This window comes from Anticarsia gemmatalis, chromosome 15, assembly GCF_050436995.1.
Source record: "Anticarsia gemmatalis isolate Benzon Research Colony breed Stoneville strain chromosome 15, ilAntGemm2 primary, whole genome shotgun sequence".
In the NCBI taxonomy this organism is placed as follows: Eukaryota; Metazoa; Arthropoda; class Insecta; order Lepidoptera; family Erebidae; genus Anticarsia; species Anticarsia gemmatalis.
The window spans coordinates 2,950,443-2,966,459 of NC_134759.1; the positions used below are offsets into that span (position 1 = coordinate 2,950,443).

Below are 16,017 nucleotides of genomic sequence, written 5' to 3' on the forward strand. Positions count from 1 at the left end.
AATTGTACATTTATATTACAAAATCGTATCTACAATAGGAGCAATCAGACGTGAAGTTGGCTTCGAGACAAAGCCCAATAAAGCGTGTTGAACATCGCCCATAAATCCTACACACGGACACCAGACAATCATATTATTGAATGAACAGAGAACCTAACGAAACTATAGAGTGGCTAGATGTGACTCATGTAAATGTATTAAGAGTGTTGTTTTAACTGTAGTGTTAAAATTCGTGATTCGTTTTTGCTATTTTCATAATATATTTTTTACAATCAACTAGCGGCTGGTCCCGGCTTCAAAGTTAAATGTGATAGTTTACACAAAACCTTATTCAATTATACATTAAAACATTGTAGTGGCTCTCTTTATTAGTAAATATTAAACCTCTGGGATATATTATAATATTTTGTAATTAAGACTATTAATTTTAATTTAAATATTACTTTTATTTTTATAGAACCCCTACAAGAGTTAATGAATGTTTTAAAAAAATAGTCATGACATCATTATAAAGCTGATATAATTCAGTCGTTACTTCTTGTAATTATATCCATTTATACTCAATATGTTGTAATAAAATACTCAATCAATTAAATAATCTACTCAACACAAAAACAACTACTATATCCAACAAATCCATGACCAAAACACATTAATAAAATCTACATCTGTGTCAGTCTACTCATCTATAAAGAGCCCTTTATTTGTCGACTGAGGAAATGAAACACTAGACACTGCGCTCTGGGGGATAAAGTGGCCAACTATACAGATACCAGCCACTATCATTAGCTGATTTATTAACAGAAATATACACAGTAGAAGTGGGGAGATTATCTATGTATGTGTTCCTGAAAATAAAGGAGATCATCCAGGCTCCATACATTTTTGGGCATTTTTTCAAAGTGCCGGCCAACAAAAAAAAGTGGCATGTATCGATAGAGCGCACATACGCACCACTCCCATCGTCGTGAGTCGGGGCGATCACATAACGATTCCGATAAGTGTGGTATAGTAGAGAATTACATACAAATAATACTAATGAGCTCGAGTGATACGGTGACGACCCGTTTTCGAGTTGATACGTGTGCGACTGTTACGACTTTAAATCACCTACAGAGTGGTCGCTGCACAATGAAAATTACTTAAGATAGTTAATTCTAGCAAAATCAATCATTATTTTATCTTTCACAGCACTTTCAGAAATGAGTAAATCTTTAAATATTATGAATCTTCAAACTTGTATAACTCGGTTCAAAGCGATCCTACCGGATTCCTGCCACACTAACTATTGCTTCAAATGGCTAGCTCTATCGACACATGCCACTTTTTTTTGTTGGCCGGCACTTTGAAAATAGGCCCAAAATGGATGATCTCCTTTAACCCATTAATGTCCCACTGCTGTGCAAGGGTCTCCTCCCGTAATGAGGGAGGGGCTGGGCCTTGAGTCCACCACGCTGGCCAAGTGCGGGTTGGGGACTTAGCATGCTCTCAACAAATGTTCATTGACAAATAACTTCGAAAAGATATTTGTAATAAGAGTTACACTTAGCGCTTGACAGCCAGTTCCTTGGCTTGAACTTGGCTGACACGCTGCCACGTGTCTAGATTTGTTTATTATATTAATTGATTTACTTTATTTAATTGATACGTTATACAATTACATTCAATTACATTCACATTTTTGTTATTGGATAGTTAAAACGTATACAATAATGCTAATTTTAACGTATTCATTAAACGTAATTGTTTTTCAATGTAAAACATTAAAACTTAATTGAATTAATGTAATTAATCGAATAACGTAACTCGATAGTGTTTGGCAATTTAATGTGTCTGCGGTAGACTGTGTTTTAAAATTGTAGGCGAAACAATGTAAATATGTATATTTTGTGCTATCAATTAAACGTACTGAAATTCAAGTATTAATCGCAATAAATTATACTGTGATGGCCGAGTGGTATAAGTTGACACCTCCTCCACCTCCTCCCACGTAAGTGGTCGCAGGTTCGAACCCGACGTAACACACTAATGACTTTTCGAAGCTATGTGTGTATTAGAAATAATTATCACATGCTCTAACGGTGAAGGAAAACATCGTGAGAAAACCTTGCATGCCTAAAAATTTGTTAAATATATTTATTGAGGGCACGCAAAGTCCCCAATCCGCACTTGGCCAGCGTGGTGGACTAAAGGCCTTTTACGGGAGGAGACCCTTGCCCAGCAGTGGGACATTAATGGGTTACATTTTTTTACATTTTATGTAGTTGTTTGTAATAATGTATAGGGCGATCTTAGTCATCACACGGCAGTAGGCTCGCCCCCTCTTACATGGAACTAACATTGTAGATCCTGAAAAGCAAGTGTATTTCATACACTATGTCTACATCTAAGAGTATAACCGGCATGATGTTATGTACATTTTTATGTATCTCTATCTTGAACTGAAGATCGACATATTAATTTATGATTTTTGTGTTCTTTTGTGCCTCAATAAAAAACAATATTTTACACCCATTTCTTATGTCTTAAAGTCTTTCAAAGTCTATAACGTACTTCAATCAAGTATACCAGTTTATAATAAACGTAATCAATTTTCAACTAGGTACATTAAATATTCAAAATTTGAAAATCACGCTTTAAAACAAACATCAAAATATTGAAATTGTTTCGGATTATGTCCATTTTCATTATCAGTATCATTTTAATCATCCGTCAAAGTATTTCAATTTGAAACTTGGCTTTCACAAGTTGAGCTCGATTTTGTCTAAGAATGGTGGCTATGACAGCATCATGATTGATTTCTGTAGACAACTTTAAGAGCCCTTATTCACGGGATTGACGAATAAGTTGCGATTCTGTTATCTATTTGCTGTAAATATTTTATTTACTTAAATTAATCATAGTAATAAACATTCGTAAGTGTAGGACATTGAATAACGTGAAGTTTTAAAATACAAATTTGGCATGCGGCATCTAGCGGGTGCCGTAGGTACTAATTTTGAAAAACGTTTATTAATTTTAAGTAGTACCGGCCTGTAAATATGGGCTCTACTGTACTGCGAGTCTCTACAACTGTTGATTATCGACAACCGGCTAGCTATTGAGAAATTATGTATGACCAGTGCCTCTAGCGGATGCCGTAGGTACTAATTTTGTAGAATATTTTCCGTGTCAAACTCTCAATACTTGATAGAACTGACTGTAGGAAATCTCCCTACTGATCTAAAACATCGGTTTTACAAGCACGTGACGTCACAACACGTCTGGACAAACTCTATGCCATCAAAAACATTCTGTAAAAACCTCAAGTCTCGCCGTAAAAAGTTGTGAGATCGATGTAATACCAAGTCGATTAATCTATTTAGTCTCTACTTAAAGGACCTTCTGTCTTAAGTTATTACGTATGTTATTATCATGCCAATTTAAAAAAAAATACCTTTAAAACAATTAGACCGACCTGGCCATCGCATGATTTAATTATTAGTATGTATCACACTACACAGCACGACGAGAAGTTAATGCTCCTGAAATGTTAATGGCGAATTTGTGTTTTCTTGCGATGACCAAGTCGATCTAATTGTTTTAAAGGTATTTTTTTTTAAATTGGCATGATAATAACATACGTAATAACTTAAGACAGAAGGTCCTTTAAGTAGAGACTAAATAGATTAATCGACTTGGTATTACATCGATCTCACAACTTTTTACGGCGAGACTTGAGGTTTTTACAGAATGTTTTTGATGGCATCTCACTTCTTTTTGTAAAGCGAACATAAGTCCAATTTGTATGGAAAGACGTTTTTTTTTCATAATTCAACATATTTTCCTATGGGAATGTTGTTCAGTTTCATGGGCTAAACACCCTTATCCACCCTATACCCCCTCCCCCGTTATGTCTCATATAGTAGGTACCTATTATACCTATTTATTATATTTTCTACTGTAATAATAACTCATTAACTGTAAATGTAACCTTGTAATCTTATACATTTATATAGGATTACAAAGTTATTGTTGCAGTTGGTGTATTTTGAAAACTGGACCGAAATTAGAAAATATTAAATTTTTCCCATGATTAAGACACTAAACCCTATTTGTATTCTAAATTTTAAGCTTCTAAGTCTGCTAGAAGTACCTTAGACTTTTGATGATCGGTGAGTCAGTGAGTCAGTGAATCAGTGAGTGACAAAATTCAAAATTTTAACAAGTTGTCATTCCTAAACTACTGGTTCAAATTGACTGAAATTTTAAATATACCGTGTTTATACAATGATTAATTAGTTGCTGAAAATCCAGGCTTCTTGTTTTATCCACAACGAAATTATAGGGGTGTCAAAAATAGCCCGAATTGCTTCGAGAAAAGGATGTTACGGCCGTGCCGCTTTTTTTTTGCTCGACTTGCGGGGGCACTTCCGTGCCCCCAGATTAACTAAACCCACAATACCTTTTCCCAAAGGTAAAACTGTCAACGACACCACATCAACCGAAAGTTACACGTCAAAATCACTTCACACTAACCAACCGAATGCTTAAACAACCGATCACCGCAAACCACCCTTAATTGTTTAATCAACCCCTTCCATTTGCCATGAGTGAAGGAAATGAGCTTTGGATCTCTAGCATACGTGATCAGGAACTAAACGCGGCACTTACAAAATCAAACGTACGTAATCGAAAAATCGTTTTGGATGTTTGTGAAAAAAGTCGATTGCGATCCGATTTTTTCCGTTTCCATATCTGTAATGTCTGTTTGTTGATGTAGATTGCTTTGCTGTTAGTAATGAGTTCTTCTTGAATTCCTTTTGAGGTAATTTTGAATGTTTGTACGTTTCAGTGTTTATCTAAAAAACTGAACTGAAATTTGCTTCGTGTGGAAGGATTGCCTGTGAATTTTCGAATTATACATCAAAGAATATTAGTTTTAGTTTTAATATTACTTTTAATGTATGTGTTCTGGTAAATCTCGAAACCGCCTAATGAAAAACTAGCATAATTTAAATAGGTTAGATAAACTTTTGTTACCAACTCATATGCGGTTTCGATATTACCTATGAAGAAAAAAGAATAGCTGTTTTTTACAATAATCAACTTTACCAAAAACATAAAAGGAATTTATTCTAAAATGACTTTAATTAAAATTGTAAGACAATTAACCTAAAATACATTTAACGTTGGGACACGGGCATAGGCTTGTAGTACTAGTCGCGGTTAGAAAACATTTACGTTATTGTTACCAGTTTGCACTACATTGAGGCCGTTGACAGAACATTACTGAACAACTGAACAACACAATCAGGGATTCACTGACATTAAAATCGTTATTTAATTTTGTTGTGACCACTCATTAAATGAAGTTATTTGTTATTTCTTGGGATGTATATCAATACTACTATGTTCCTACCTAAACAGTCCCGTTCAAAACGTAACTAATAACATACTAATCTTATAAACGTCTTTCCGTAAAGTAGCAATTGGATCCTTGATTTAACTTATAATGTAGATTTGTACATATAGCCAAGTATTAAGCCAATTGTAATATTTGCTGTTATAATGCTTAGAAAAAGTAGACGAAGGGCGGGTGTGAGAATTATGGGCAAAGTAAGTCTGCCGTCTAACCGGCTTTTTGTATTTCTATAAGAGTATGAGCCTTTGTATTTACCAACCACATCGGACAATCAAAGCCAAATTTAAACGGAACAACAAAAGGAAAATTCTAGAACCTTCAACTCTAGAATTAACGAGACTCGAAAAACGAAATAAACAACTCAAGTGCTATTAATCAAAGAGCACAAAAGTACCGATAAATACCGGTGAGTGCCGAATTGTGCCGAAGCCGTGCCGATCCGTAGTAAATTTTAATTTGCTAAATAACGTAAAAGTTGAATGTTTTGCGTTTACAATTATTTGTGCAAGGGTTTAAATACAGGTGGCGTGGTGACAGGTAGTGGCAGTTACGGCTCAACCGTGCCTGTTTCCATAGCTTTACTACAAAAAGGCAAAAAAAACGTCAACCAACTAAAGGGGGAACAAAGCTGTAAAAAAGTTAGGCAGGTTGGAAATCCGTAAACGTGAAATATTTTGTTTTGAAAAAAGTGGATGTTCCAAACTCGCGATGTCAAAATTGTGTTCGGGATTACTCGTAGCTTACTACAGTTTTCAAAGCTTGTTTTTTAGGTAGAAATTCAAAACTGTCATATCATATTATGAACGGTGAAAACATCGATGGCACAGGTACGCAATTTACCTATCGGTGTTTATGTCTGACAAACAAAAAGTATTTTTTTTGGCATTAGTATTTATTGGTTTATCAAAATCTCAAATCTGGCGTCATAGATTATCTTGGGACTTACTCTTCAAAAATCCTCACTTACAAGTTAATATTTTACAGATCGTGCTGGCTTCATCGAACAAAATCCATTATGACTCATCAAGTAAAACTATATTATGTTACCCAGCTAAATACATATTGTTATAACAAGTGAGAGTAATAGAAACTAAAAATAGTATTACTAAAGAGAACACATTTCTAACTAACAAAAATCTAAGGGTAATTAAGCATGACGTCTCGTGTTTAACAATGGAAACAAACTTCGTACACAGTAGCGTGACTGTGTAAGAGCGATACAATACGAAGTAAGCTCGGACTCAATTATGTTCCTATTTTAATTCCTATTCCTTCCTTAATGATCCATTTAATGTTCAAAGTTAATTGACTCGTGTGTTTGACTTTGCAAATAAGGAAGTGAATATTTTCGATGTTTAATTTTCATTTCTGTTTTGATTTATTTGATGTAAAATGGAACACTATTTTTAGAATTTTGTAGAAGAATTACTTTTAATTTATTACTATCTCTGTCGTAATCGTATTGCTATGTTTGCCATAGTTCGCATACTATTTTGAATTATATTCTAAGAAAAGATTAGCTTATTATGACAATGTGTACGAATAACACATCCACTAAATTATTTAAATCCTAAGCGACATTTCAATACGAAATTAACTTATTACGATCGAAAGTACTTAAATCAAAATAAGTAAATAAGTTTGTTATATTATGTGACACAAAATCTCAACTGTACTATAGTTATTAAGCAGTAGCGCGATTTTTTACAATCGGTACTATCGAGGATCGAGAGTTTGACATTTAAAATGTGCTATAAAAATAGTTCCCATCGCACTCGCTAGAGGCGCTGCTCAGATTTTAAAACAAAATTTTACAATAGCTAGCCGGTTGTTGATAGTAAATAGTCGTAAAAAATCTCGCTGAAGTGAATAAGAATAACTACTTATAACTTTTAACGTTCCTACCCCGAATAATATAATGTACAGAAAATCACTTAACAGTGAAATGTTTTGGTAATAATTTAAACAAATAAAAGTATTAAATATTGATATTATCACAACATGCAACTCAATGCAGTAACTCATCACCCGATACTGAGTAAATGAACGGATGCACGAACGTGCATTTTCATAATAATTGTTATCGTGATAGCTATAATGTGAAATAGCAAATGAAGCAAAAATAACACTATTCAAAGCTTACTGCCAAACTTTCTACACGAGCAGTCTATGGGTCAGATATACTCAGAGGACATATAATGCTTTGAGAGTCCAATACAACAACGGATTCAGGATGCTGTTGGGTCTGCCCCGCTTCTGTAGTGCCTCCAGCATGTTTGCTGAAGCGAGAGTTGATGGCTTTCATGCCATTTTACGTAAACGGGTTGCCTCTTTATTGAGAAGAGTGCGGGACAGCACCAATAGCATCTTGAAGGTCATTGCTGAAAAATATGATTCAGATATAATGAAAGCATTCATGCGTGTGTTAATAAGATAGTTTTTGTAATGACCTAGGTTAAGTTTTTCTATTACTTCTCAATGTACTCTGTATGGACTTGGTCTGAAATAAATATATTATTATTATTATTATTATTATAATCTATGGCTATTCAGCTATTTTAATGAAAACAGACGTTAATTTTACACAAGTATATTGTTATTTAGGTTTTCAATACACGTTGATATTATAAATACGTTTATGGAAATACGGGAACGGAAATTATTAATTACCTTCAGTCAGAATTTTTTTTTTTTTTTAAGATTTTGCTGTACTCTCTGTTGTAATTTGTGTTTCCCTATGAGGCCGACATAGCCTTTTGTTGGCTAAAGGCCTTGACAATAAATTTGATTAAAAAAAAATATATATATTAATTAATTTTATGGTATATTTGTATCGGTAAATACTACCGTGACTTGTTAAAATAGGGTTAGGTAGATATGATACACATTCGAGGCTTCCGGCGACTGGGACCGCAATTAACTCGGCCCACGGTCCCAGTTGACGGATGAATTTAATTTTTATATTTTTCTTCCGGCAACTGGGACCATCCATACATGTATACTGAAATATATCGTTCAATCCAAAAACAGTACAGTCAGACGAAAAATTGTTAAAAGTAATAATTTTATAGATAAACCTATTCGGTCAAAAAAGAAATACCTGCAAGCGCATAGAGTAAATTCAAAAATTTGAATTCATTTCATGCATAATGCTCAATCATATTTAAAAAGTATAGATAATTCGAGCAATAAAAATTTGTACTCGAATCGTTGTCAAATGCCACCGTGCGTAGCGGTCATAATAGTCATAATAGGAATGGTGACTAATTTTGTTTCCGTTTAGTCTATCTAGTAGACTAGATTGATTTTTTTAGACTATAATAGGCTAATTTTGTTATATTAGTAGGCTATTTACTTACGTGTTGTCAAAAGTTTTTAATTTATCATGATGTATGTGTATTTGTTTCTAATACGTACATTTTAAATACCAAGATCTGCAACCAAAGAAGTTTTTTTATATCAAATGATATAAATAAATGATATTTTTTAATTATACCGAATTTTTATTATGTAACTTCTTTGAAAAATTTTTCGTCTGACTGTACCGTTTTTGGCTTGAACGATATATTTCAGTATACATGTATGGATGGTCCCAGTCGCCGGAAGAAAAATATAAAAATTAAATTCATCCGTCAACTGGGACCGTGGGCCGAGTTAATTGCGGTCCCAGTCGCCGGAAGCCTCCACATACATACTGCTTTTTAAATTCATAAAGAAAATATTCAATTTTTTCCATTATCATTTAATCGTTAACGATTTAATATTATTTAAACTCTTATAAGACACAACATACTTCATCCTTTATTGTTGAGTTTGAAAATGGAACTAGGTATCCTGACAATCCTGATAATCGCAATACCATTATTTCCGTTACGTCGTATTTCATGTCGCCCAATACTTATCTATTATCTACGAGTTCTCGTAGAACAAATGAGGAACTGCCCATACATCGAGTTTGGGTCCAATCTGTGTTTAACTTTCACTAATTGTTTACCCTCGGGTCGACTTCAATCACCACTGTAACCTGACCTCTCGCTTTCAACAAACATCGCCACGTATCTCCTAATTTTCCTCTACAGTAAGCGGGTGGGTAGGTCAATGTAATTTGGTTCACCCAACAATGCAATCTCGTGAAAACCGATGTAGCATGGAAAACTTTTAATATGATTAATATTTAATTCGTTTATTGGTTGTTACAAGGTTTAACGTAAATGGTGTATTTGTGTAAGAAATCATATTTGTATAGTAAAAGTCGAAATGATAATAATAAATACATGTGACTGATAAATTGTCCGGTTTGTTAGGTAAATTTAGTGGTATTTTTATATATTCAAACTGTCATGTTTACATGAGCTTAAACGCTATTGAATAGATAAACTACCGCTAAATGTACCTCCAAAACTGGAGGTAACACATCTACTTTTATGTAACGGTACAAAAAAAATTGCTTGAAGGGTAAGTTTAGTTTTAAAAGACAAATTGTTTATGTCTTTGTAACGATTTCAAAAAATGCTTTTCATACGGTTGTAGTCATTTTATCCGCTAGTTGATAACAACCCTGTGCTGCAAAAAAATATACTGATGTTTTTTTAAACCTTGATTAGCCGTATTAAAAAATATTTTAATAAAAAAATTAGTCATTAAACATTACAATCTCAACTACCAAATTCAATAGAAATCACAACCAATTTGCGCTAGCCTCAGTCCAGTAAACAAAACGTAGGCAAACTGCAGACATCTTCTCAATTATAAGCAAATAGAAGTAAATCCATTGCCACGATTGCTTCAGAACTAAAGCCATTAATCAGAGATCAATACCGCAGAGCAATTAAACAAATTAGATTTTCGTATTTTGGTAATAAAAGCTCGTTTGGTTTGGATGTTTGAGTATTATGAAGACAATGATGTGTTTTGTATTATTTATTATTGTATGTATTATTTATTTTATCAAATAAATTTCTATATATGTAAGTACATGTCTAAATAGAAATATCGTCGAATGCCGATCAATGAAATGGTGTATTGCACAATAATATGTCGTTTATGTTGTGCAATAATAATGTAATTTTTGACACGAGGTAACGAATCGATTTCAGTGTCGCAGTGCTATAAATTGCGCAATACAATGATATTGCGCAATTTCACGTCTAAAGCCGACCTAAAAATATAGAAAGCCTTTTTTAAATAACTAATAAACTAGGTTTTTATGTCGATCAAAACGTCGACGAAACAATTATTTTGTCAGTTGCGTATAAGATCCGTGGCATTATATTTTTTCTTTGGATTGCATTTATTACTCCTAATTTTTTTTTCTTTGACTAGCTTATAATTAAAACAACAAACTATTTAAACCAACATAAAAAAAAACACGGTAAAACCTTACTCAACCTGGCCTACCTATAACCAAAGACGTTAATAAAATTAACCGTAAATAAATAATAAGCATACATAGATTTGTTTTCCTTAACAGCCGTTATTGTGATCCACCGAGGCCGCGATACGACCTCGATGGAAAACTGGATCGATTTTAAACGTAGCAAAGCGTTGCATTCTTGTATATTCAATTATTTACGTGTAGTATGGACAGTGACCCGGCCATTATATGAGGTTAGATATTTATAGTCCCCTGTAATTTGTAGGGAAGTCGGGTTTTTATATTTTAATTTCTGGATTTGTTGTTTTAAATTATGATTGGTTTATGTAATTGTTTTTTTTTTCTGTTATTGTAGAGTTGTGATTTTGTCAATGACTGGAGTTTGGATTTTTATTCCTTTGGGCAAGGCTATTGAACTCTATTCCGTGTTGAAAATTTTGTAGTGTAATATTTTATGGTCAAATAAATGTGCTCTGAAAATTTCAAGCCTTTCGTTGCGAGTTAATTACTAGTAAGTCACAAAAAATATTCTTGCTTGCCATTTCCAGTCTATTAGGCGTTTCAATTTTACCGAAAATTCAGAAGTGGAAATCCAAATCAAGTAAGTTTCTAACACAATGATTGTATTAACATTCAACGTGAACATACATAGAATAGTTTGAGAGTATTCGGTAGCAAAATGACACATTGCGGACAGAAGTGACAAAGTTCCGCGGGTGATTCGACCGTACGATTGTTAAAACTTCACCGAATGTACCGCTCTGTAGGGCCGCAGATAAAGCTAGGGTTAGGAGTGAGATGTGCTAAGTTAGTTTAGTGATTAATACTATGCAAACTCCGTTTTACAATACCTACTTTATACATTTTTATACGACCCGAGAGACTTGTAGCGCTAATGAGAAATTTTGTATGAAATCTGATTAGCGCTTCTAGCGGGCACCGTAGGAACTGTTTTTGCTGTACATTTTATGTATTAATCTTTCGGTATACGATAGTAGAATGTGAAAAGTCGCTCTTCAGTTGTATTTATAGCGAATCTAAGCAGTCTGTACTGTGGAGGATCGAACATTTTAATATTTATAATTACTTGAATAGTTCTCTCGGAATACGCTTGGGGCGCTGATCAGCTGGCCGATACTAAAAAAAACTTTGTAGAACAAAAATATAAGGAAATACTTCGACGTTTTCCGCCATTCTTTATACATTTGAATGTAAAAGAAAATATTTCTAAGAAAGCAACATCAGTAGTTCTCTCGTGACTAAATTCATCGTATTTTCTTAGCAACAAGTCTTGTAATCAGACTGTACATCTCCAGGGAGTGTGCTTGTCTTTATTTTTCATAATATCTAGCTTTTCGTACAGCTAAGTAATTTTTGCTTTGTGTCTTTAGTTAGTAATTATTTTTCATGCTTTTATTTATCCCCACAGGAGAATATAGTTTATGATTTGATATTATTTATGACTTTAAAAAATACAGAGATACAATCCACGTATCATAGAATACCGTTTATTATTTGTCTTATGAGTTCACCTATTTTAAATGCGAGAGTTATATATTTTAGGTAATTCTCCATATTATAGACCAACAATTTAGAGAGCCTTGTATGGAAAGCTCACGGATGGCCGAGATATACAAAGTTCTGAAATTTGAACATCTGAGACCCACCAGCTCATGCTTGACGGTTTCCTGTTAGGACCTGCTACTTTTTAAATGCAGTGTGCGATCTAAACAGTGCATGACCAAAACTCTTTACTAGTCTTTACTAAGATGTCGAGCAAAATCAGGCAACAAAATAAATAAATTCTAAATTAAAAGCACAAAAGCACTTAGATATACACTACTATTAAAGTTAAAATCTGACTGAACATACACCAATTGTTAGAATAAACTACAGTCAATTTAGAAACAACGAACAACACAGCTTGTTTACTTTTGTTCCAATTTTACCCACAACTATCTACGTTTAAAAGTTTTCCTGCAATTTACATTAGAAATATTTCAATATAAGCGCAAACCGGATTAAATGCATTCACATTGAAAGCGTGTGTCGAGATGCTGCTAACTTGAGAAACTAAGTTAACAAAGACTTGCATAACTGATGTAAGTTTTTATTCGTTAATATGTAGACTGTGGTAATAGCTTTGACTGTTTGACGTGTAATAGAGTAAATATAAGCTCTGTGTGTTGTTAAAATTCTTAACACGTATATTGTTTGTTTAAAAAAATCACTATAGAAAATGTGAGGCAATAAAGTCGATAAAACTGCCAAATTTTAAACAATACCTAAATAAATAAAACCGATTACTGTCCCACTGCTGGGCAAGAGTCAAGTCAAGGTTAGGTTGCGTGTATTTTATCATTTTTGCCAATTTTATAACATAATAGCTACCCTTCAACATTTTTTGGCATTTCTAATGTACTGCTAAAATAGTTGGTACGTCGTCCGCTAGAGGCGCCGATCAGATTTTTGAAACAAGCTAGCCATTTGTCGATAGTCTGCGAATTGCGCTAGAGATAAAAAGAAAGGAAAGTTATCACCAAACCTCGCTTATTTTCCACTAAAACCAAACCTTTATCCCGCGTCCCGTCCACCGTTATTTTTGGTTGTTAGCCCTGAATGAGATAGCGTTCTATTGTATCATATAAAACTTGCGTCTAGCTCCCCGGCTACGTAGGGGCTGCCAAATATTAGTTTTTATTGTGTTGTTACGGCGGCAAATTGGTGTTGCTTTGATTTGTCACTATTTTGTTCGTTCTGTATTGAGAGTTTGATTTTCAATCGGCTTTGTCGTGTTTTTTTGGGTCTTCATGGAAATAGTTTTTGAAATCAGATTTCTTTTATTTTTGCAACTTGGCTAAATAATAACTTCATCACTGTTATAGATTAAAGGTTAGTATTTATTTTGAGGTGAGCTTCGAAGACCAAATAATTAAATAAACAAATACGTCAAATTATCTCCGGTCTATTCCAAATGGAATCCATCGAAGAGAGCTCCCCAAAACTTTACTTTTCCAAAAAAATATACACAAATATTTTCTTCCGCAGATTCTCACGTGGTGAACCGCAAGTTGGTGGACGTACCGCAGTTTGAAAGACCCATCGGCAATCACACCTTCCACATCGGCAAGGAGGCTGTCCTCGGCTGTTCTGTCATCAACCTGGGGAAACATAAGGTAAGATAGATTGACTAGATTATATTATACTATATTTTATAAACACCACTAGCCCATTACTATTACAATGATACAAAAGTACTACCCGGAACAAAAAAAGCCTGGGCCTTAAGTGAGTGAGAGATATGTACTAAGCTGTCTATGTCTCGCTATAGCAATATTAATAAACGAAGTCTAAGCGTGTGCGCAATATATAGAATCACGGTCGGTTCCAACTGGTTCAAACTGTCATATTTCGAGGCGTTGGGTGTTCTCCGAAATACGGAAATCTATAACTCAAATTTCCATACACAGGACAAATACTGTGTATTTCTGTACATTGTTGGCAGAAAAAAAAACAGGAATAGACACACTAAAATTTGCAACCAGAATCTAGATTTAAATGAAAGCAATAAAACTACTTTCCAAGATTAGAATTTAAAGTCATTTCCATATAACACACCAAATCCTCTTAGAACTTGGACCTTGTTCTTCACGGCATTAACGATGGCGAATCCTTAAGTACCCCATTGTTGGACGACATTAATTCGCTCCAAGTAATTACACCTTGTTTATAGCCATGCTTGAGTTACAGCCCCCATTAGCTCTGCTACCCACCTGACTTGCAAAAGGGATATTATTTTCTTCAATGTAAGGTATTTTTGCCTTCAATACAAATAGATATAAAAGCTCTCCGAGAATGCCCCTCAGGAGCTCCGCTTTTTTTCTTGATGAAAAGTGCAGTAGTAATACAGCTGTTACTTTTTCAGAAATTCTACTTTTATTTTAGTTTTTAGAGTTTGTTATTGTGTAAAAAGTAATAAATATAAACATTCTTTAATTAAAAGTTTGCGGTGAATTTGTGTCAACGATATCTTTTTAAGATTTGAAATTAATACAGATTATTACAAAAACCGTAGAGGTCTTAATAAAAAAACTCACAATTGAGAACGTTTTCTATTTTTCAAAGACTTAAAACAGTTTAACTCATCATATTAGTGTCAATTCGACAATATGCCAAAATACACATTTTAAGGCTTTTCAGAAGACCTAATTAAAGGCTTTCTAATTGTACTCATAAGTTTTTTTGTATTTTCAACATGAACTTATTTCACTTCTTTAACCATCACTATACATATTACAAATTAATACATTATTATCAAACCTTAATATCAAAGCCCAATCACATTAAACAGTTAGTAAGACTCACCAAGTCTGTAATTTCAGCTAAAAATAAAACTACTCACCTATTCCCATTGGTAAGGTAACAAAGCGACTAAGAGATTACCTCGGTGATTGTTTCTTTTGTAACTAATCTTGCTAGGATAGCTTAAAATACTGCTGAATTATTTATCTGTTGATACGAACCTTTGGCTGGTTTATTAGTAGTATTTGTAGTACAAAGAACCACTTAGGAACGTTGATTTGTCAAATTATTTGCTGTCTTTTGTATTCTTTTGAGATAATATTAGTGTCTATCGTTTCGATCTACTTCTACGCATTTTCTAGTGACGCAACTTTCTATAGTCAATACTCTCGACTGCCGAAAGTACATATATATTGGCTTAGCCTTTGTTCCAAACTTTTGTTGGAGTCGGCTTCCAGTTTCACCGGATGCAGCTGGATACCATTGTTTTACATGGAGCGATTGCCTATCTGACCTTCACAACCCAGTTACCTGGGTTATAACACGATACCCTTTTGGTAAGACTGGTTGTCAGACCTTCAAGCTTGACTACTGTTAACGACTATCAAAGATCTTCGAAAATGACAGCCGGGACCCACAATTTAACAAGAATTAAACACGGAGAAACTTGATACGTATAAGATGTTCACCCATCCACAAAAAATCTCGGCAAGCATAACTTAACCTCAGAGATCGATCCGCGCGGCTGTTGTTAACTAAGCCACGAGCTCTTCTGGACTCGACCTCTCAACGACTGCCGAAAGTCTGACATTTTAAACATACTTAAAAATGAATTCCTACGGCACTCACTAAGGGCGCTGATCAGCTTTTCATACATTAAAATTTGTAGACAGCTAGCCAGTTGTCGATAATATAATTATTAAATTGCGTTACAGTA

At 34.0% G+C, this 16,017-nt stretch overlaps 1 protein-coding gene across 2 annotated transcripts in view; it reads left to right on the forward strand.

Moving 5' to 3' along the window:
- The window catches only part of LOC142978831 (protein CEPU-1-like), a 136,610-nt gene that overhangs the window by 88,490 nt on the left and 32,103 nt on the right, over positions 1-16,017 (forward strand). For both annotated transcript variants that reach the window (XM_076123420.1, XM_076123421.1), the window contains exon 3: positions 13,827-13,954. In XM_076123420.1, the coding sequence (XP_075979535.1) occupies positions 13,827-13,954 (128 nt within the window). The remainder of the gene's footprint in view (positions 1-13,826; positions 13,955-16,017) is intronic.